This window comes from Hydra viridissima, unplaced genomic scaffold, assembly GCF_058129835.1.
Source record: "Hydra viridissima isolate aposymbiotic clone 2 unplaced genomic scaffold, HvirCarnegie_v1 scaffold_9, whole genome shotgun sequence".
Taxonomy (NCBI): Eukaryota; Metazoa; Cnidaria; class Hydrozoa; order Anthoathecata; family Hydridae; genus Hydra; species Hydra viridissima.
The window spans coordinates 9,195,833-9,220,111 of NW_028324308.1; the positions used below are offsets into that span (position 1 = coordinate 9,195,833).

Sequence of the window (24,279 nt, forward strand, 5' to 3'; positions counted from 1 at the left end):
GTGGTAATTATTACATTTATAATGGTAAGAACAAATTTGTATTAAGAATAAAATGTTGTATTAATAATAAAATAATCCATATATTAAAAAATGTAAGGATTATTTTATTATCAAATTACAATACTATGTGGCCTAATTCATCTTCAATTATAATGGAATGATTTTAACTGATTATTCCCTACAATAACGTTATTTTAACTGAATAAAAACAGCGGATAATTTGATGCACTGACGTAATAACTCCTTTATTTAAAAGGATTGTTTTATCGGAAAAATATCAACGGACTTCAATCCGTTAAAACTTTAACCTGTTTACTTAACGGAAAAGCCGTTGGTGCAATAGCGACGGATTGATCTGTTACCTAATTCGTTGTATACAACGGGTTTTTTTTAGAGTGTGAGAAAATGCCATAAAGTTTTTACTTAACTAAGTTTTCGGTTTTTGGCCTTCACAATGTACTGAAGTAAAAAAAAAAACGCATTACGGTTGGCACAACTCGTGAAATACAACTGTACTTCAAGGACACGTCGGCTTTATTAACATTTATATTGTTTTAAAAAACAAACTTGAAAGTGATAATGTATAAAAGTATGATTAACGCAAAATATAATACAATGTGTAAATGACTAAATGTATATACAAAAATATAAAAACAAAGGTTGCAATCGTTTCTTAATGCGACCTCGTGATTGATAGAGGTGCTTTAGAGGGTCTATCACAAAATAATTTATTATAAGCTCAGTAAGAAAATAAAATCTTGTTATGCTGATATGATTGTTAAGTTGCCTTAGTCGTCAGCTTCATTGATTTACGTAATATATTCCTCTCCATATGTTTACATCGGTGAAATAAGCACCATCAAATGGCCACTATCGGCTGCACTGTTAAGGAGATCTGGTGCAACACGAGCTAAATGACCTTGGGCAAAGTCGCAAGGAGGAAAAATGTGGATGACAAAAGTTGTCTGAAATCCAAATTAAAAACAATTAAATTTCATAAAATACTAAATTAACATAGAAAGTAGTAAAATTCAAATTATTTTGAAATAGCTTTAAAAAAGTTTTAAAATATCAAAAAATAAATGGATTGATAAGATCGCTTAACAACCAGAGCAAGTTGACTAGATAATATTTTATAAGCTGTTTTTATATGCGATAAATTAGCCCTAATATAATAAAACTTGTTTTCTGCTTCAAATTTTATTATGATTTTCCTGCTCATTGTTACAGATCTATGTAAAACACGTTATGGTTTGGATGTCGACTTGATGATCAGGATAAAGTTTGAGCACCTTTAGTTATTAACCTCTGAAAATTTTAAAAATAATTTCCATTAAGGACGATGCTAAAAAGGTTTTAAATTAAAAAATAATTAATTTTGAAAAATACGGCAAAATTGGCACAATCCATGACTGACAGATGTTAAGAACTAAATAAAAACCAAACATCAGCGATACTTGTAAACTTAATTAAATTGTCAACATTTGTCAAAATTATTGTTTCAAAAATAGCATAAAATTACAAGATTTTTGCCAAGTTTCATGTCCATTTAGTACCATATATTAAAATGGAACCTTTAGGCAAACAGTCAAATCGAATCATATTTCATTCAGAGATCAAAAACTACCTAAAACTTTAGATAGATTTAAAATCTAGCGCAAAATTTGCGCTTTTATCAAAAATTTCAAATTTGGAAAACTTTTTTTCTATTTTGGAAAAATTTGAAAGTAAATGGCGCTGCACTGGCAACCAAAAAACTAGCGCGCGAAATGTTGCCAACAGATAAATGCTTTACTGAGTAAAAAATCTCTTCAATGCTGGGGAAAATACTGTAAAAATGATGTTTCAGTATGAAGATCAAAGGAAGAACCTAGTGAAGGAAACTAATAAATTTCTATGAAATATTCGTCAAAATCATTCTATAAAATCATGACAGAAGGGTATTGAAGATTTATATGATTGGTTGATGGATATAAAAGATCAAAGATTCTTATAGGTCCTAGTAGTCAAGATAGAAAAAAGTAAAAAAAAAAACAAAAAAACTTTTATTTGGAGAACAAATTCATTCAGAAAGTTCATCAATTGTGAACTATAAAAAATTTTTTTATTTTTCTTTAATTTTAAATCAAAACTGTGTTATTTTATTATTTTATTCAAATTTAAGTTTGTGTTGCTTTTAAAAAATAAATAGATTTTGTGCGAAATCCCGAAAAAGTGACCACTGTTTGATATAGAGATACTGAAAAGCCGCGACAATTGCTACTTCTGCTTCTTCAAAACAAATAACCGTTTTTCCTATGCGGTAATATTGAAGGTCTATACAGAGGAGTTTTGCAAGTCTATCTAGAGTAAGAATGGCGCTTGTTCTTGATTCTTTGAACAAAAGTTTGAAGTCAGTTCTGTTACAGAATTACAACTCAAAGCCATATACTCCACCAGACTATTCACCTAATAATACGCTAAAGCTACTTCAGGCTACCAAGTATGAAGCTCACCAGAGGAAGATTTGAAAAGATCAATAATTCATTAACTTGTCAATAGTTAGATTAGGTAAACTTTTACTAAGCACTGATGCTTCCTCTCTTTGAACTAATCATGCTTATGATGATCATGTGATTCGTGGAAGAAGTTCAAGGACAATCTATGTAACCGGAAGAAGCAGCGTTTACACCTATCACTATCTTTACACATTAAGGTCAGCTTGATTAAAAACCTCATGAAAAGGACATCTAAAACCAACTCAAATGATTTTTAACATTTGGTTACTTTGTTTTATTGTGTCCGAAGATCTGGTCAATTGTTGTTGTAAGTTTTTTCGTTGAACTTCAGATGTGACACAAATACCGTATACGACCGCATATTTCTTAAAAGTAAAACTTTTTTTTGATAAAGATAGATTTAGATTGGAAAATTGCAGGAGAAATAAACTTGTTAAATAAAACTGTTTAGAAATATATTTACTACAGCTTTATTTAATATCACCTACTTCAAAATGCAAAAGGAAGATTCGTGGAAAACCTCGATGTATTGAAACCGAATGCATGGAAGGCATTTAAGTGGATCTATGAGAACTTCCTGAGCTACCACAAGACTCCTGCATATACTGATGGTGTTTAAAGAGGTTGATTCTTTGCAATGAAATGGTTTGTTGCACCAACTCTTAATGTTTAAGGTGTTAAAGAGGAAAAACTTTCTGTTTAAGTTTCTATCATAAAAACTTATTGCTGTACCAAAACTAGATAACTCATGCAGTAAAGTGCTGTTTAGAAAGCAATCAACAATTGTAATCTCGAAGATAAAATTTTACATCGCTCGCATCGCATCTACGAGGTTGTATTGCAAAGCGTTTGGAACTAAAATTGAACAACTATTCTATTTTTCAATATCTTGATAAAAAAAAATTGGAATTAGGTTTATCTCTACAAAATTCGATCCTGCAAAAAAACGGTAAAACACCATTTTGGGAAACCTGAGGCATAAGCAAAAGAGTCATACTTCTTACCAAGGATGTCCATAATGTACACTAAATATTTCAAAAACATTAAAAACATACCTGTTTAGCTTGCATTACAGTATTAATTATTCCAGCAGCTTGTTTTTGTTGTAAATATGTTATAAAACCAGTTTTTAATGCTCTGGTTTGTGCATGAACATCAAGTGGATCGCGACCACAAGGCAATGCTAGCAACATGCAATGCTCTTTTGTTAGCTATGTTCAAAATAAACTAATAAGAAAAAGCCCCTAATTAAGTTAAGGTATCAAAGTAAATAGAATATGAAAGCACCTGTATTCGTTTGTCAACGCCCTCTAACTGTGATGTTTCCAGCTTCATTCGTTGAGATATCCTTAATGTTGGAGGAACTTCATTGGGTTGAGCAGCTCGTGGTAGAGATGATTCTGCAAGGCGAACATTACCTTAACAAATAAAACTAAAAGTGCTTTACTGATTTTTTAGACTTTGAACAAAAAAAATACAACTAAGAATTTATATTAAAATTTTTTGATTTTAAATTTTATTTTGTACCTGATAAAAAATGCATTTGTACGGCAGCTGTATCATTTTTTAAACCAAGAAGGCCTTGCCACATCACTGGATACCGTCTTAGTAAATCCATCAATGTGTCAGCACTCTGTGAGGATGCTGTACTGTTATTAGATGGTAATGAACATCCTCTTTGGTAGGCATTTTGTCCATTACTTACATTCGATGTAGAATGTTTTACTTTATCAGTAAGCGGAGGAGGTGGTGGTGGTGTATGAGTTCTTCTAGCACGTAAATCATACTGATCTTTTCGTTCAAATGAATGATTTGGAGATTTACTATAAGGGCTACGAATATGCCGCCTATCATATGAGTTATCACGCTTCAGATAGCTGCTAGGTGAATTACTATTAGGAGACTTGCTTTTCATTTTTTTACCAGGACTTCTACGACCAGAATCAGAACTCAAATATCTTGATCTATGGTGTTCTCTTTCTCTATCACGCTCAGCACGATGTTCACGTCTTTCAAAATCATCTCGATTACTTTGTCTGTAGGCTTTTGGCTCTCTCGACTTCTCTAAATTCTTGCGGTTTTCACGGTGACAAGAATGACGTTTATAAAGATGCTTTTTATTTTCTGAGTCATCTGAACTTGTATCTGAAGAATCACTTTCTGATGAAGTGCAGTCACTTGAATCTGTAGAATCATAATTAAAAGTAGACCTTCGTGTATCTACTTTTATTGTATTAGAGATTTGGCCACTTGATAGAGTTTTCTCTACAGGCTGTAAACTAATGGTATGCCTCAAAATCTTATTGGTATCATCTTGAGAAATAGGGGAGCCAGCAAATTGGTTGCAACTAGATTTTCCATCCTCTTCATTTAATTCTCCTTCTTCTGGTGATGCAACTGGTTTTCTTATTTCCTCAACAACTTGGCTCTCAATGTATGATTCAGTTTTACAATCATTTTGATCTTTTTCAGTGGGATGGTTTTCCCCCTTACTAATAGCAGGAATATTATTTCCGTCTAATTGCTCATAATTGCTGTTAACCTGTGTAGCTGAAATCACATGATTCTCTGTTTTAGCTTCATTTAATTTCATCAACTCAACATCTTTGTTAGGCAACTGATCACTTGTAACAGTATCATGTTCAGATTTCATGGCTCCTGATAATATATCATCAGGATTTTCAGCAACAATTGTTTCACTAAGTTTTTCTTGAAGACTTCGTAACTTTAGGATTTTTTTTTGTTTTTTTTCTGATTTTCTTTTTGCTTTGTCTTTTTTCTTCCTTTCTTTCTTTTCTCTTTTAGCTTCCTTTGACAATTTTAAAGGGGGAGAATTTATATCCACTGGAGGGTAGCCTAGTTCTATTTCTTTCATAACTTGTTTCTCCTTTTTTTCCTTTTTTTTTCGCTTCTCCTTTTTTTTAACAACTTCTTCTTGAAAAGGAGAGCCTAAATGGCTGTGTTTTCTCTTTTTCTCCTCAAGCCGATACTTACGGTCATAAAATCCTAAACTGCTAACAGGACTTATAGATTCACGTGATAAAGTATGCTTAGGGGAATATAGATGCTTAGGAGAGTTACTTCCATGAGACATGGGAGAATAAACCCGTGGCCTTTCTTTATCTCTTCCATACATATCTCTTTCTCCTTTGTCATAACTAAGTTCAGGGTGGTATTCAGCATATGCCCTTGGTTCACTTGATATATAAGATTTAACAATAAAGTTGTTTCCACGAGGTTGAAATGCTCCTCCCCTAGCAACATTTTGAAAGTTAATGTGAGCATCAGGAGGAGTAGGGGAAGGCTCTAATTGACGTCGATCTAGTTGACCATCCTCTTCCATGCGTCGATAAAATCCGTCGCGACAAGCAGGGCTTGCGTAATCAACCTTTAAAAATATTTAAATGCATATTAATTGACTTTTAGATAAATAAAAATGATTGATAATGGTAGAAAATTTAACATACAGCAAGACGCTTTCCCTGAAAATGTTTGCCATGCATTTCAGCAAAAGCATGTGTACAAGCTTCAATTGTTTCAAAACGAATAAGAGCTTGCCAAAACCGTTTATCAATCAAGCAGTGTTGAACATAACCAAATGGATGAAATATCTTGGAAAGTTGATGATCAACAACATTTGAAGGCAGATTGCCAATCCACAAACAATTTGTCGGTGTTCCACGACCATATCCTATCTAGAATTGAATTTATAAGTTTAATATTAAAGCTTATAGAAAATGATTAAAAACAGTACAAAGTTTTTTGCTGTTATTTTATAACACATAATTAATGTGAAAAAAATCTAATATCTAGATTCTTTGTTTCTACAGTATCGGACAAAACATGGTGGACAAACTCAAATTTAGAACAAAAGTTAATCAAAAACTAAAAAGAACTAGTAAAACAATTGTACATATTAATTTTTAAATAGTTTATTATGTTCTTAACAAAATTTAAAACGTTTGAATCATACTAAGAATCACAAAAAAAATTTATAACACATTTTTCTCAACAAACTACATTTTTCCTTGGACAAAACAAGGTGGACAAATCAAAACGAAGCTTTTTTTATAAGATTTCATTGTCTTTATTCAATTTACCGCATTCTTTTGTTTTCACTTTTATCCTAACATTACTCTAAAATAATAAATAGATTTTGGAACGTCTGGCCAATTATTTTTTCAATTAAACTAAAAATAGATTTAACTCGTGATATATGGGGTAAATTTTGCAAAAATTGCAACTTAAAATGGCTTACGACAAATTAGGAAGTGTTTTACGTGAAAATATTATTAAAGATTTTAAAAGCGGAAAACGTCAAGCTGAAATTTGTAGAAAATATAATATAGCTAAATCGACTGTAAGCAAAACTGTCAAATCATTTGGATCTCGTGACTGCTATAAAACAAACCATCGGGGCGGACGTCCAAGAAAAACAACACAAAGACTAGATCGAATAATTGTTAAAGAGCTTAAAAAAGATCCATTTTTGTCATCCACAAAATTAACCGAAAAACTTGAACTACAAATCTCTAATCGCACTGTGCGACGAAGAGCTAACGAAGCAAAATTGTTTTCTCGAATGCCTGCCAAGAAACCGCTAACTTCCTTTAAAAATAGAAAGCTAAGACTTGCGTTTGCCAAAGCACACCAAAATTGGACTGTAGACCAGTGGAAAAACATACTTTTTAGTGATGAATCAAAATATAACCTTTTTGGAAGCGACGGCAAGAAGCGAGTCTGGAGACCAAAGAACACCAGATTCAATACTAAATATACCAAGAAGAGTGTTAAGCATGGAACGTCTGCTATGGTTTGGGGATGTTTCTCAGCACTAGGAACTGGTCCTATTCACAAAATTAATGGAATTATGGACCGCTTTGTTTACAAAGATATAATGGAAGATGTTATGTTACCACATGCTGAATGGGAGATGCCCCTAAAATGGATTTTTCAACAGGATAATGATCCCAAACATACGTCAAAAATTGTAAAACAATGGTTCAAGGACAAGAATATCACCATAATGGAGTGGCCTGCACAAAGCCCTGACTTGAATCCCATAGAAAATTTGTGGGAAATAATTGACAATAAGATTGAGCGTGCAAATGTGAAGACCAGTGAGGAATTATTTGAACAAATCGAGAAGGCCTGGCGAGAGATTGATATGAGAATTGTTGACTCATTAATTGCGTCTATGCCCCGAAGAATGAAAGAAGTAATTAAAAGTAAAGGAGGTCCTACCAAATATTAAGTCAACTTTTGAAGTTTTTTGAAAAATAATAAGTTAATTTTTGAATTTTTTTGAATTTTCAGTCGATTTTTTGAATGTCCACCTTGTTTTGTCCAAAGAAAAATGTAGTTTGTTAGGGAAAATGTGTTTTAAAACTTTTTTAGTGATTTTTAGTATGATTCAAAAGTTTTAAGTTTTGTTAACAACATAATAAACTACATAAAAAATAATATGTTCAATTGTTTTACTAGTTTTTTTTAGTTTTTGATCAACTTTTGTTCTAAATTTGAGTTTGTCCACCATGTTTTGTCCGATACTGTAAATAATAGCTTTTTTGCTCCCTCTTGCTCCCCCCCCCCCACCCCCAAAAAAAAAAGTAGTTAAAGAAAACTATAAATTTTATTTTCCTTCTATGCTACATTTATTTACAGTTTTTGAACTAAAATTAAGTTCAAGAAACAATATCAAAGGCAAATAACTATTTTATCAAATTAAAGTATCAACATTAGTAGCAAAGATCAAATTAAAGTATCAGTATCAGTGGAAATTGAAGGTGAAGGAAGAGTGGTGGTAAATTTTCAGCAATAAAAAATCAAGTGAACCTTCACAATAGTGTGTCCAATATATTCTCGATCCATTTTACGCTTTGCAAACATGGCTCCATTAATATCAATATACTGCACAAATGCATAAGTTGTCAATCCTGTTTGCATTTTCTTTATATCTACATCCTATAAAATAGAATTCAAAATAAGTGAAATAAAGCTTCACACCAATATTTGTTTGGATGAAGATTCTTTACAATTTTGTAAACTTCCCCAATTTTGCTAATAAAAAAATAAACTTACAACAACGTCACCAAATCTCTCAAATATATTTCTTAGCTCACCATGCATCATAGTTTTTTCAATATTACCCACAAAAACAGTTCTGGTAGCATGTGGATCAAATGCAAGATCATCTTTTTCAGGAGAGCGATTACGAGATTTCTTATTGCCTATAAAACAAAGAAATTAATAAGTAAACTGTTCATTAAGCAAATTAATTCTACAGCTCTAGTAAAAGTATACCTCGAATTAATACACGTATAGTTTGTCCTTGAAAAACTTTTCCAGTGTTATGAGTAGCTCTTTCTGCTTCTTCTGGCCTAAAAAATCATCTCAAATTATAGTAAAAACCTTTAAAACCATATTTAAAAATTTACATTAGTTTAGTTCACATACTTAGTAAACTTTACTATAGCATATCGATCAGCTCCTGTTCCCTTGATTTTGATTTTTGCTATTTCACCAGCTTTGCGAAACTCATGATAGATACCTTCTTCTAATGCTGAATCTTAACATAAATAAAGTAATTCAGGAATGAATAATACAAAGGTCATTCCATGACCATGCCACCCTTTGCATCTCTTACCTCATTTGCAGTTCATAATAAAATAATTCTTGAGATATTGTCAGTTGAAACTATGCCATTTTAAGGATAATGTGAAGAACCAACAAAGCAACTTAGACATTTAACATCTTGATAATGGTTTGGGGCAATTTTCTAATACTTGAAACCCCAATAGATTTCTGCTCAAAAATAGAACTCTCAGGGTTTGATATCTCAAGAAATGTCTCATTTATCCAATTTTATTGGAAGATACAGACTTGCAAGTTCTTGATTTTTTGAGTTAAAATGTCTGTCACTCAAAATGCCTGGAAAGGTTTAATTATATATATTATTATCTTATTTTAGGCTTGAAAAAAATTAGATTCATGCTTTTTCTTTCTAATACTTGATCTAAGTTTGCCCTTAAAAATAACATTATTTCAACATTTTAATTAAACTTTTTTGAGCATTTTTATCTTCTTAAAATAAAACTTTTAAAATAATATTTAGTGACTGGTATATGATTTATATAGTCATGGGCATAGGGAGGAGCAAGGGAGTTGCTGTTTGCCCCCTAGATTTAAAAATTTTTTAAAAACAAATGTTAACTAAAACATTTCTAAAATACATTTTAAAAACACAAGTAAAAAAATTTATCAAGTTTTAAAAATGTTTTGTTAAAATTTCAAACTTTCAATAGTTTTGTTGCACTTGAAAGTTTTTTTATTTTTTCAAATTCTTTAATACTCACCTCTGTAGATTAGTTAAGGATAAAACAATAATGTGTTTTAGCCAGTTTAAGTTAAGCTTTACAAAACTTAGCATACTTCTCTGGAAGAGTATGCTAAGTTTTGTAAAACTTAACTTAAACTGGCTAAATCACATAACAAAAAGAAATAACATAATAAAAAACATAACATATATTATAAAATCATAAGTAAAATGAATGCTTAATTTTAGAAGGTTTTGTTGAGAATTCTCAATATGTTGTATTATTGTAAATATCACTATGTAAAATTCTCAATACCACTGAAGCAAAAGTCAATTTTTGATTTTTCCAATTGTAATTTATTTTATAGAGAAAACATTTCTCACACAACTTTTTTGTTACCTTTCAGAAGATGTTGATCACAACACAGGATTTTTAACTAGATATAGCAAAGAAAATCTACCTGATGTATCATGTGTGAATTACTATTCTGATGACTGTATAGCACAATTTAAAAACTTTAAAAACTTCATTAATATTTTTCATCACAGTAAAGACATCTAAATGCTGAATGAGTAATTTTTGCAAACAGCCATGGTAAATCCCTCTGTGATGGTATTGAAAGGACTGTTAAAGGGGTAGTGTGTCAAGAACATAAGTAACTACTGGACAGATTTTAGATGTTAATTTAAAGCACTCCTTTTGTAAAGCTGTAATAAATAGAATCTGTTTTAAGTTATTTTCAAAAGAGGAAATCAACGAAAGTCAAGCACAATTTAAAAAAAATTGTTTTATGAGGCACAAGGATGTATCGCCATTTTAATTATATTAGTTTAAAAATAATAAGTTTTAGATTTATAAAGCAAGCATTGATAGACCAACTGAAGTATTTAATATCATAACAAAAAACGAAAAAATTTTAAAAATTGAATATATTAAATATTTTTATGATTTTGGTGGGTAGGAATAGCTTAAGATGTAAGTAAACTTTATAAAAAAGCCAGATATATATATATATTTTTTCCAACTCTAGGGATGGATGGATGGATGGGTGGTTACCCACCTTGCCCCTTCCCTATACTCATGACTACTTAATTCCTAAATCAGTCACTAAGGAATACTATGTTAACATTTCTGTTAAAAACGTTTTCAAAGACAGTTCAATGTCTCTGATTATAAAATTTGTTTAAAATAATCATATACAGTTAAACTTTTTCTAATTGATTTTGGGTGACCGTTTCACTTTAGCTTCAAATAACTATAAAATTAATAGCATAATTTCAACTGATGATATTCATGTGTACATTGTATATTGTTGTGTTCATGTGTACATTATACATTGACATGTGTACTTTTAATACTTATAATTATCATTTATTTAAAAATAAACCAATTCTGAGACATAAAGAAGGCAAAATTTTTTTTAAGGATTTCAATTATAGAATAAAGTTTAAAATTATAAGGCTTCTATTGCCTTTTAATTTAGTGAATCACACAAAGGCATATGGTCAATAGAATGATTAAACTTTCTGATTCCCATCATTAAAATCAGATGGTAAAATACAAATTTACCTCTATAAAATACATATTTACCTCTATATTTAAAAAAAAAATATTAAAAACTGTCTAACAGCTAACAAAAAACTCTAGATCAATACTTGAGGATGAACACAGCATAAATAAAAAAAACCCAACACTTGATTTATGAGTTGAACACTATCACTAAAAGTATTTTTTAAATATTATATTCCACAGATTAAAATAAATTTCACAGATGAATTGATGAGTGAAAGAAGAACTATAAAGAAATATATTTGAGGTGAAAAATTACAAATATTTCAGATTTTTTTACAAAAAATATTTTTATTCCCCATCACTTTTATTCAAGAGGTAAAAAATCTGTCTTGGATTAACCCACAATAATTATTTGTGAGAGTGAATCTTTAATCTTCATATACCTTCTCCTAAAAGTAAAACTAAAACCAATCAAAAGTAGATTTAATTGATATTTAATTGATATATAAAACTATTAAATCTTATTGATATAAAAATAATATTAAAGTACACAATTGTCATTAAGTTAAACTAATACATATACTAAAATTGACTTTTTTAGTTAAAAGTTTTGCAGAAAATGATTGGACATCTGAATAAAAATTATAGTGCCAAAATTAACAAATCACTTTTTAACCTGATAAAAAAGCTGTTTACTTTATGGCTATTCCACGTTGTACAAAAAACTTAATATAAATTTCAAATCCTAGAAAAGAAAAAACTAAATGTATCATTCAAAAATTAAAGGTTTGTAGTTTCTAAAAACATGTAACATGTAGAACTGGTTTTCAATGAATTTTAGGATTTGATGCTTAAACTTTAAACAAATTTTTTTCAACAAACTTTAAACAAAACTAATTCAAAAATTAAAGGTTTGTAGTTTCTAAAAACATTCAACATGTAGAACTGGCTTTCGATGAATTTTAGGATTTGATGCTTAAACTTTAAACAAAATTTTTTAGACTTCAAATTTAAATTATTTTAGTAAATCATTTTGAAACCTTTTTTTTTTTTGAAACTTTTTTAAATTTCTATGTAGATTTGTCTCAAGCAAAATATAGATGGGGCTCTTGCTTTTTAAATTGAAAATTTACTATAAAAATTAAATAGTCTTTCATTGAGAAGTTTCTATTTGGTCTTCTTTAAGTTTGTCACGCTGTGACATGTCACACCATGACACTAATAGTAACATTTTTCATTCTAGCGTAAGAATACTTATTTATTTTAAATAAATATTTATAAATTACTTGTAACTAAAATAGGGCAATAAATATCAATAAATATTTAAATTTAAGTATTTTTAGTTTTTGTGTTATGTGTCTTAAATTATGTCACATTGTGACAACACGGCATGACATTTTTTAAAATTAAATTTTTTAAAGACTACCCAGTGGGCATTTATTTTTAAAAGTTACGTTCTAAATGTATTTTAAATGTCTTTTAAAAGTCTTGCAAACATTCTTACAAAAAGAACATTTAAAAGACATTTAAAAAATGTTTAAAAGACATTTAGAAAGTAACTTTTAAAAACAAATCCCCATAGGGTAATTTTTATAAAAATGTTACTCAAAAACATGTTGGTTTAACATTTGTAGTATTTTTATTGTTTTTTATTTGTGGATAAGTTTTGAAACCTCCTTTAATATAACTAACATTGTTTTTTTTATTAAACTTGTAGGTGTACCTGTAAATATGTAGACATATTTTACTAACACCTTTGTTATTTAGTTTTTCTTAAATTTTGTCACGCCATTACTGAAGTTATTCTGAATGTTTATTGTTTATACAATTCTTATAAAAAGTATAACTTTCACAAACAAATTGTTTATTTCTTCGTTGAAAGTAATGAAAATGCCTCTGACACATGCTGAACGCCAGAGAAAGTATAGAGAAAGACAAATGCAAAAATTTGGTCTGGATTTTATAAAGGAAAAGGACTCCATAAGGAAAAAGAAAAAAACGAAATTCTAATGTTGAATTAGCACATTTAAAGGACAAGTTAATAAAAAAAGAGTAGAGTTTCTTCATCTAAAATAACATCTAACATCTCTCTTGCTTACAAATCATCTTGTACACTTGGTAAAGCTGTTAAAAAAGCAATACGTGCTCTTCCAACTTCTCCTCTTAAAAAAGCAGCTGTTGTTAAACAACTTGCAATTCAGTTTAACAAAGATTTACCAGGTATGCAACCAACACATGGACCTAATGCTCTTAATGATGAAACGAAACTATGCGTCATTAATTTTTTTGAACAAGATGGTATATCCTGTCAGGCACCTGGAGTAAGAGATACGATTGTTTTAAGAAGTAATAAAGAAAAAAAGAAAATGCAAAAAAGGTATTTAACAATGAATACAAGTGAAGCATATCAAATATTTAAAAACAAACACACTGATTTTTCAATCAGTAAATCCAAGTTTGCTAGTTTGAGACCAGGCCATATACTTTTATCAAGCTTAATGCCTAGAAATGTTTGTTCATGTGAAAAACATGAAAACATTATCTTGTTCTTTTATGTTCTTTTACAATGTTCTTTTATATGTTCTTTTATAATATACTCTTTCAATATGTCACTTTTCTTACAATATGTTCTATTGCATTTTATACATTTTTATGTGGTTTTGCTATATGTAAATTTTTTATTTACATTCCAATTACATTTGAAGGATAAAATAATTAATTAAACTTTTTTTAAATATTAATAAATATATTTTTAATTTTTTAGTTTTATGATTTCTGTTGAACTAATTTTGAACCATATGCAGTTGTTTAAAACAAAAACAAACAAAAAAACAAAATAAAAACATACACATTAATATTTAAAGCTAACCTAAAATACCATTTAACAAATTAAAAAATTGAGAAGACAGATCTTATTTTTTAAGGTTGGTTAGCTGATTTGACCTTTTTAGATATTAAACATGCATACTCCTTTCAAATAAGAGCAGCACTAAATACCAACACTCCTAACACTACCATGCAGTCTTGGTATGCAATTATTGCATTTTTTAAATTTATTATTAATCGATTTTCATGAAATAAAACAAAAAACTTATAAAAAATTAAACAACAAATATTGAAATGTTTTTTGTTTTTTTTCCATAAATGTTGTAAAAATAAAGAATACTTTTAATACCGTTTTTTAGTTCCAAAGATTTAGTTTTTATTTCTTGTTTTCTTTCATTTCATCTCATCAACTGAGAAAAATATGCATGCATGTATTTTTGTATATTTATAACAGATACCTCTAAGAACAACTTACCAGTATTTCTAGGCAGGTTTTTGATAATGACAGAAGTTGATCGCACAGAATTATCATCTGTATCATCAGAATCACTTGAATATTCACGAGAACGCTTGTCACTAGGGCTGCCGTCTGAGAGACTACTTCGACCTAAAACAGTTTAAAAAAAAAAATTATTTTTTTTCTTTCAGTTTTTTTATTATCTATTTAATAGGGATGGAGACTTCAAGTTGAAGGATTTTGGAAGAGTTGGAGTAGAAAAAAAAAATCAACTATCAACTTTTATCATTTCAAACTGCAAAAAAAATCTGATGGAATAAAAGTGCAATTAGCTCAAATGATGAGCCGCCCCCCCCCCCCTTCATTTCCAGCTGTTAGTTCTAAAACTTGAGGCTAATTTCAATACTTACTTTTAATATGTTGGAAGATTCTTATTTGCACAGATTTGAAGCTATTTATTCAATTTTTGATCAGACTGCAAAGTTATCATTTTTTAAACAAATGAATGTTAAGATATTTTAAATACTAAAGCTCAATAAAGTAAAAATACTTTCTAAAAAAAAAAGCTAAAAAATGATGCTAGCGAGGTTAATGACATTCCTACTGAAAAAAGTAAGATTAATACAAAACTCATAATGATAAAGAAAAGATTCATGACATTGACTTTGATATAGGTCACCAAAATAATTTTTTCTCTGTCTAACTTCATTTGCAATTTCTTATAATAGAATATCAATAGCAAACTGCTTTTAACTTTGAAGTTTTTAATATAGTTTTTATTATCTTAAAAAATTATACAAGGCTTTTTTTGTAGTTGAAATGATCTGTAACTACTTGGAAAGAACAATGTCACAGCAAATATAAAGCATCAAAAGCAAATGACACTTTTCATCACTTACAAAATGATTACATTAAAAAATGTGAGAAAAAAATAAGTACATATTTAATAGTGGTAACCTATTGGATTTCCAATTTTAGCTAACGAAACTTCTAATTTTAAAAAGATAATAGTTGTTACAGGCATTAGATTTATTATAAAGTGAGTTAAAACATAAAAAAAGCATTTCTTGTTTTTTTGTTATAAATAAAAACTAACTGTGCAATTTAGATGAGTAAATTATTTTATTGTAAGCTTTTTATTGTAGAGGATTAATAAAATAGAAAAAGTAGAATAGTTCAATTGTTAAATTAGCTTTCTTTACTAAAAGCATACTAACTAGTAAGTGGAGCAAAATGCACTATCTGTGAATTTCTCTAAAAAAAGAAAAAAAATTTGATTGAATAATTTTTTAAATAAAAAATTTTATAAAAATTAGCTTTCTTTTTGTTAGAGGAACTTGGTAAGTGTCATCTAATTGAAGATAGTCAGCTGGGAATAAGTTTAACTATAATTGTACATACAACAATTAGTTAAACTTAGCAAATATTAAAGAAGAGGAAAAGTGACTTATTCCAGTTGGCAAGAAATGCTTTGTTTGAACTTTTCCTGGTGCTCATTCTTATCCATGATTTAATAAAAATAATTTGAAACTGAAACGCTTTTCTTAAATCCATGTTACTTAAGGCCCAACAAGTTTTTTTTTGTTGTAATACAAAGCGCCTTTTTTTTAAAACAGTCTTCTCCTTTAAAGTCAATTTTAGGCATTAAATTATATCAATATATCAATATAATTTAATGCAGGCTTTAGCTAGGCTGCATTATGTATAGGCAAAATCCCGGCCATTCTCAATCATAAGATTTCAGGATTGAGAAATTTATCCCCAGGAAATCCCGGGATTTAACAAAAAACAGAAACAATTATTGGTGGTGAAGCATGCGAAGAATAAAGTACTCATCAAACACTGAAAAATGATTAATTTATTGATAATATAATTATATTATCAATAAATTAATCATTTTTCATTTTTTAGTAAACTAAAATAGTTTATTTACTAATGAGCCTAAGTAATTTAAATTATAAAACAATACATTAAAAAGATAACACAATATAAAAAAAAAAATTATTAAAAATAATATGAATTTAAATGCATGAATTTTATTTATTTTTGAAAGTACCACTTTAAAAAACTGAAAACATCAATCATTTCGTTTTTTAATCGCATTTGATTTTTTAAGCATAAAAACCCAGCCCCTGAGATTGTTCGGACCCCACATTTGTTGGTTGTATAGATAGTTATATAATCATATGCTTTTTGAAGGTGATTACCTCTTGTGGTACTACTTTCAAATAATGACATTTCTTTTTGAGTTATAGAAGGTACACTTTCTACCCTTATAGGTTATAGGTTAAAAATATTTATTTAGGTTCTAATTTTTTTTAAAGCTCTAAAGTTCTTAAACTATTTCAACTTATGCTTCTTTAACAATTAATAATTTTTTTATTTTTAATAATTATTATAATTTAATAATTTTTTGTTGTTGTTGTGAAAATTTGACTTTCAATTTTTCTCAGTTAAAATGTTTTATTTCTATCATTCTTTATAATTAAAGTTATGTCTTTTTTGTTACTTATGTTTCATAATTAAACTGATAATATTATTTATATAATTATTAAATTTTTCGTTTTTATTACTAATTGTTAATTAAAGCTTTTATAAATAAATTCTTATTATATAGAAAAAGCAGATAGAACCCTCTAACTCTCATGCGACAGTATGGAATTAAAATGAAGCTGAAAATTTGAAATTAAACTAATTAAAACATTGCAAAGAGAATAAAGAACTATGTATCAAGTATTTCACCAAAAACTATATTTACTAGACAATTTATGATGTACAAACAAGTTAATAGCTTAGTCCCTATTTATCTTTACTTTTTTTTATTATATTCCTGAAATCCCAGGAAATTTTTGTGAAAAATTTCGGGATTATGGGATCAATAATTTATACAGGATCTTGGGATTGCCATTCCTACAAATGCCTAAGGTGAACAAGGAAAGAAAATGCTAACGGAATATTTAAGTGAAACTAAGTAAAGTAATGATAACCTTCATGTAATGATTAATATTTAGCTACATCATTATATAGGGTTATGACAAAAAGATTTTTTTCAAAAATTTTTTATGTCCTGCAGTCACAAATTTTATGATACAATGACCACATTAGTTAAAATGATTCTAACAAAATCCATATCATTCTAACATCATTCCATACCAATCAATGTCAGTTTTTAAAGCATGCTTATAAAAGTTAAAATATGCATTTGTTATTACCTCAAAGTATATATACCTCTTTGAGGTATTAATACATCATAAATAAAATTTAAGCATGCAAATGATAAGAAAGCAAGAACAATTATTATAATTAATAAACTTATTTGTCTATGGGGAAAATTTAGCTTTCCAATTTTTAAAAACTAAACAACAATATCAAAGCTATTGAAACTGATTGAAGGGTATGAGAAAAATAGAGCAAGGCAAAAGGGTTTATTTCAAATTGAAATAGAAAACCTATTTAACAAAATCAAAACAGGAGATTGGATGTGCCATGAAGACAAAGAATTTTATAATGTAAAGTTAAATCTTAGGTAAACTACTATGTAAGGGTAAAATCAGCTATGTAAATCAGGAAGCCAAGCAAACAAAAACTAGCAGTCATTTTTCTACATCTTACAGTTAAGTTGGTGACAAAAAGTCTCTTTCATTTAACAAAGCTTCAGATTTAGTATTAGTCTAGCCTAATATGGACTTAATGTTTAATCAAACACCATCACAATCAGATGTTTTGCAAGAAATTATAAGAAATAGCAAAGAAAAGAAACTTAAAGTAAGAACAATTAAACTTTTTATTACAACTTTATCAACAAAAATCTGACTGAACAATGAATTCATGTTAGTTTTAAAAGGGTGTGTAAACAAAGAAATTTTATTTACAAGTAGAAGTGAGAAAATTGATTTGAGATAAGTTGTAATGAGAATTTTAATGTTGTAGTTCAAAGGAAAAATATCATTTGTAACATTAGTTCATGGAGTGCAGGGTGCAACAAATCATTTTTTTTTTAATGGACGTTGACGTTTGTATCTTAAATTATTGACGAACGTCTAATTAAAGAGATACATGTCAAATAAGTGAGTTTTATATTCAAATAAATTTTTATTCTAGCTAATAAGTTTTTGGATGTCATATTTTCAAAATAATTTTTCATGCAAGTGCTCGCAAATTATTGATTTTTAACAAACCTTAAAAAAACTGTTTTTTGTTTACTAATACTCTTATCAGTAGAACCGTCAGATAAAATTGCAATAAAACAAGCATTTGATACATCTAAACTTAAGGAGCATTTTAAGTCAGACAAAATTGACAAAACAAAGTTTTTGCAAGCTTTGTCACTTAAGTAGTTCTTGCTGAACTTAATTCCATTTAGCTTTTGTAGCTTGCATAGCTGAGGAAATTTTTTAAATGCAAGATCCTCTTTAACAACAAAATACGATATCTGAAAAAGTCTGTTAATTTCTTCTAGATTATTCTCAGTAGTTCTTAAAATTGATGTTGATACAGCTTTCTCAAGACTAGGAACTATATTGTGAAGGTTCTCTTGATATTTAGAAATACAGGCTTTATGCCCATCATCTTTATTGTGGCATAACAAGTATGTTCTTTTCCAAAATTTACATTCCATTGTTACTGAATTGGTTGCATTGCTAATATTTGGATACTTTTGGCAAACCCAACAAGAGAAACACTTATTATTATTACTTCTCCTTTGCGTTTAATGCTACGCTCCTCTGTACTATCTTTCTTTAACATCGAAAAGATGCTTAGCTGTTTTGACATTTTTTTAAAAAACTTTAAAAATAATAGCATAAGTATCTAGTTAAAAGCTAATGAAAATATCATATTATTGGTGTTGTTAAACGCACAATAAAAAAATTAAAATTATAATAAACATAATAACATTATATATTCTAAGAGATAATGTATTTTTTAGTAAAACTTGAAAAATATTTTTAAAACTTTTAGAAGTTTTTTAATATGCAAACAAACATTACTTCACTTTTAGGAAAATAAGAAAAAAAACAAAAAAAAACACACTATTGAAGAAAGCAATCGTTAAGTTTTAGCATGGTTTCTTTTTTTAAGTAATTGCAAATGCAGTCATTTTTAGTAAAACTTTGAGTGCTTTTGTAAATGCATGCAAAAACCTTGCTCAAACTTAATTACTTTCTTTGTTCTGGTGAAGAAATTAGTTTTAGCGTGATTTCTTTTAGTCTTAGAAAATGCGTTTAAAATTTTCGTAATTGTTTTTTATTGCAATTACATATTTTTTATAATGATTAAAAAATAATCAATTGCTTAATTATTTAGAAAAAAAAAGTTGCTGAAGTAATGCGTTGGTTTTGAAAAATTTTAAGCGAACGCCAATGTTTGTGTAAGGAAAAGTAAAGGAATGTGACATTTGTTTTTCAGTCTTTTTTTTAGCAGACATTCGCATGTTCATCAATTTGTCGCGCTGTGGAGTGAAGATTGTGGTTTGGGAAGAATGTTGAGAAACTGAGAAGTAGATCCATTAAGTTTAAAACACAATCAAAAAATGAATAGAAGATCAATGTACATTCAGAATACTCTGTATGGGATACTGAAAAAAAACTGGTGCTACCAAGTTGACAATTTAAGAAATCAAAGAGAGTTATGGCTACAAGACATACAGAAAGCAGAAATTCCCTAGAAGATCCTAACAACAATTCTAGAAAAGGCCATAAAAACTTCAAGAAAATCAAAAATCCATTATAATAGATGATGAAACCTACTGTAAACTTGACTGTTTGACACCCCCCAGGCCAGAAATTTTATACAATCCCAAAAGGAAAGAATCCTAATGTTTTGCTAAAAACAACTCAAACCAGAAAAGCCGGAAAGTTATGGTCTTGCAAACTATCTGCATGTGTGTTTTCAAAACTCTGCCATTTTTTACAAATGGAAAAATTAACTCTGACGTTTAAGTGAAAGAATGTTTAAAAAAGCAACTTATGCCTAAGAAAGCATGATGATCAACCTGTCTTCTGGCCTGATCTTACATCTTTTTTATACTCAAGTGTAATCAAATGATATCAATAAAATAGCACCATGTTCTGAAAAATACTAATCCAGCAAACATGCCACAACTTTGTCTAATTGAAAAGTTTAGGCAAGCATGAAACATGAGCTGTGTAAGAAGGACAAAATTGCAGACATTCATCAACTCAGCTAAATTTGGGATGTGTCATCATGGAATTTTATGAAGACTTTTGCCCAAAAGCTCATGCTTTATTGCATTTGGAGACAAATTTTCTAAAATGATTAAGCAGTCTTCGTTATAAAGGGTGGCACCAAAGGATCTATACACACGTGTCTTGAAATAAAAAATTAGAAACTTTTTTCGAAAGCAATCAAATTTAACTTGCTTTCATGATCATAATAAAACAAAGTCTTCACTATGCTAATAACCTGTATGATTACATGTTATTAACATGCTCAAGACCATTATTTGCTAAGCAGTCCAGAATTCTACGACAAAAACATCCACACAAGTTTTGGATATATTGAGCAGGCATGTTCTCCCATTCATTTTTAATCCTGAAAATTAGCTGGTCCTTTGTCTGAACTCTAGGTTGGTAGGTCTTTATATACCTTATCCTTTCAATAAGACCAGCAATTTTCCAGAGAATATAGTTCTGAAGAGTTTCCTAGCCTATCTGTCCAAACATTTGTGAGGCTCTCATTAATCCATCCTATTCCAGTCTGATGTATGGCACTTTGTACCATCCTGCATCATTTTTAGGCACACAGAATAATTTTTTATTATTCATAACTTCTTTTTAAACTGGTAAAATACTTTTAGCATAATAATCACTGTTTACAGAGACACTTTCATAAAATGAACACTTTTAATGAAATGAAGCTACGTTTTCTATTGTGTAGAAACTTTTGCACCACCTTTTATTTTAAAAAACCACATGTGTCTGTGTCATTATAATTGTGGAAGTCTTTAAATAGAAAACGAATTAAACTCATAAAGTATTTCATTTTCCTGTGTAAATTAGTTCTTATATAAATTAAGTGATATCATTCCTCTCATCTAATTGAAAGGTCATTAAATCAAGTACAATTTTGCTTAATAACTTCAAAATGCTATCTGATAACAACAACAACTTTTTGATTCAAGAACTGGATGCAATAAAAGTTCATTAAATTAAAGAATGATAAAAAAGTATGTTAAAAAAATGAGAATTTGAAAGTTTGAAGTCAAATTTCAGCATTTATGCACAAAGCCAGCTTTTTATTATTAGTAAATATAAAAACTTCAAAAACATAAATGAATTTGTCATACAATTAAGTAAACTTGCATATACGTGATTAGCTTATACTTGAGACTAAAGTCAGTGTCAAATCATTGCCATAATCCTTTCATTTCTGTAACCAACAAGCCTATTGGCTGTAAATCTTATAAAAACATGGACATATCTTAAAATTAACTATTTAAGACTAGAGCTCATTTGAAATATAAAACATTACCAGGACTTTTATCTCTTTTTAAAGGTGTATATGCTGACACTATTCTTCTTTCTTCTCTGTGGTATAATGGGCGATAAGCTTGCGAATGAATCAAATGATCTCCTGGTGGTGCTGCATAAATTACAACAGGTTGGCTGCCAATTCTATAAAATTAAAGTTCTATTTAGATGTTTCAAAAAGTATTTATATTCTTAAATTATACCTGAAAATGAATTTAAATCACAATTCAGACTCTGGTAACTTAAATTTTATATACTCTTTATTTGGAGTATAAACAAAAATAAGCCATTTTAAATAATAAATGAATGCCCTAATCCTCAAACTTTCCTAATTACATCAAACACTAACTACCCCTTCGATTACACGAAGAATTTACTATCTATAGGATTGTTGATTAGTTATTTAATGCTATTATATAAAATATTAGTAAAAAACATCAAGACTGAAATATTAATTTAATCTTTATTAACTTCTAAAATTTTTACAGTTATTAAAACTTGTTTTCATAACTTAACTGGTTCTCTTTTTTGAAACATAAATTAAAACCAAATAAACTAGAAACTAGAAAATAAAACATATAAAAGAGAAAAATTTTAAGCTACCAGAATCAGAACTGCAATCATAATGAATGTTAGAAATAAATCCTACTTACCTTAACCAGGATGTCTCTTGTTATATACCTAACTAAGGAAACTACTTTCTCTAATGCTTTTATGTAATTCTCCATAATAATAACTCCACGTTAAAGTAACCATGGTATTATCAGCAACAAATAAAAACTTAACAGAGCTGAACATTAGTATATACATGAAGAACTTCAGTGTAAAGTTTTGGTGTAGAAATACACTTTCTTAACAAAAACTTAAATAAATTTGTAAAGTATATGTTATATTATTTTTATATATGTATTGAAGCATAATACCACCAACCCCAATTTAATTTGAAAGCTAAAAGATTGTAGAAATATTACATAGCTTTCTGGCATCAACACACCTATAGAGCAATCAATAAATTTCAATAGTGTAACAACCAACAAACCATATTAAAGACACCATATTTAACCATAAATACAAATAAAAACCATTTTAAAAAATCTTTTAAACAATAACTCAACCATCTTTAAAACTCCCATTATTTCAATATGATGTCTGATGTAATTTTCTGAAACCATAATCCATAACAATATCCAAACTTAATTGGTGAATAGACTTTACAATTTAACATCTCTGGATTAGTAGGTATATACTTACCAAAGAAACAGAACCACCAAAATAGATGAAAACTAGAAGAGTATATAGCTAACTTGGTGTTAGATTTCTTGTTTTACTTACCCAGGTGGGTATGCTCCATGTATTCTATGCATTGCATGACCTCTGAAATCCACTAAGTTTTTAGCACCAGGTTCGTTGTAATTAGTTCTTAACTCCCTTTCACCCATGCGATTTTGGGCTTCGTTGGCTTTTGTTGCCGAACGAATGTCCACAAAATCTACAAAGGCAGCTCGACCACCATCAGGACTAGTCTTAGCCAGAAGCTTTACTTTCTCTACTCGCCCATATCTAAATGAATACATTCAATAAATATAATTTCCTGCTTCAATTTTACACATAACCTTCATTAGGTAGGTCAAGTAGCAAGGTGAATAACATAATCTTTAGCTTTTGGTTTTCTCTCTTCTGCAGGCTTAATCCAGCTCACAAAGTATTGATAAGCTAACAGCTTATTCAAAGAAGAATAGTTTTGTTAAAAAAGCAGCTAAAACATGAGAAATATAAACTTTCTTTTTTTAAGAAAACGTTGAGCAAAGAATTGCACCTTGAAAAATAGTCTTGAATTTGTTCTTCGCGAACTGTCTCTGGTAGATTGCCCACCCAGAGATGTCGCGATTCTCTAACCATGTTAAAACAATTATATTTCGAAAATACTTATAACTATAGTAAACATAAAATTGATGTTTGGACAACCCTATCCCTCTGATGAACATACACTAAGATTTGACGGAAGCAAGATATTCTTGTGCACAGAACAAAATATAATAACTGGGTATCGCATATGAAAATTGAACAAAGGTGGAATATTTTACATGGTTAAACATACTATGGTAGTTTTTTATAATAAAATATATTGAGAAGACGCGTAACTTATGACCACGTTTTGAAAAACTCCACCTGTCAATAAT

General features: G+C 28.9%; 1 protein-coding gene across 2 annotated transcripts; it reads right to left on the reverse strand.

Annotated features, from left to right (window-relative positions):
* Window positions 1–574: 574 nt before the first annotated feature.
* Window positions 575–24,181, reverse strand: LOC145186161 (uncharacterized). Of its 2 annotated transcripts, none has more exons than XM_080062254.2 (13): window positions 23,916–24,181; window positions 23,432–23,659; window positions 22,101–22,243; window positions 14,628–14,759; window positions 8,955–9,066; window positions 8,802–8,878; window positions 8,580–8,728; window positions 8,334–8,462; window positions 5,966–6,193; window positions 4,026–5,886; window positions 3,786–3,916; window positions 3,554–3,709; window positions 575–965 (listed from the first exon to the last, which is right to left on the reverse strand). In XM_080062254.2, exons 1-13 carry the CDS (start codon window positions 23,996–23,998, stop codon window positions 837–839), a joined length of 3,558 nt encoding a protein of 1,185 aa, XP_079918380.2. In that variant the 5' UTR covers window positions 23,999–24,181; the 3' UTR covers window positions 575–836. The 2 variants fall into 2 exon arrangements, with proteins under 2 accessions (XP_079918380.2, XP_089955327.1); XM_090099201.1 differs by having other exon boundaries at window positions 22,753–23,659; window positions 23,916–24,171.
* Window positions 24,182–24,279: the final 98 nt, after the last annotated feature.

Coding starts and splice junctions, on each gene's coding strand:
- LOC145186161 (XM_080062254.2), bottom strand. CDS start 23,998: ATGGTTAGAGAATCGCGACATCTCTGGGTGGGCAATCTACCAGAGACA. Junction 22,244..23,431: donor CATGGAGCATACCCACCTGG/GTAAGTAAAACA, acceptor TTAATTTTATAG/AATTGGCAGCCAACCTGTTG. Junction 6,194..8,333: donor TTGGACACACTATTGTGAAG/GTTCACTTGATT, acceptor ATTCAATTCTAG/ATAGGATATGGTCGTGGAAC.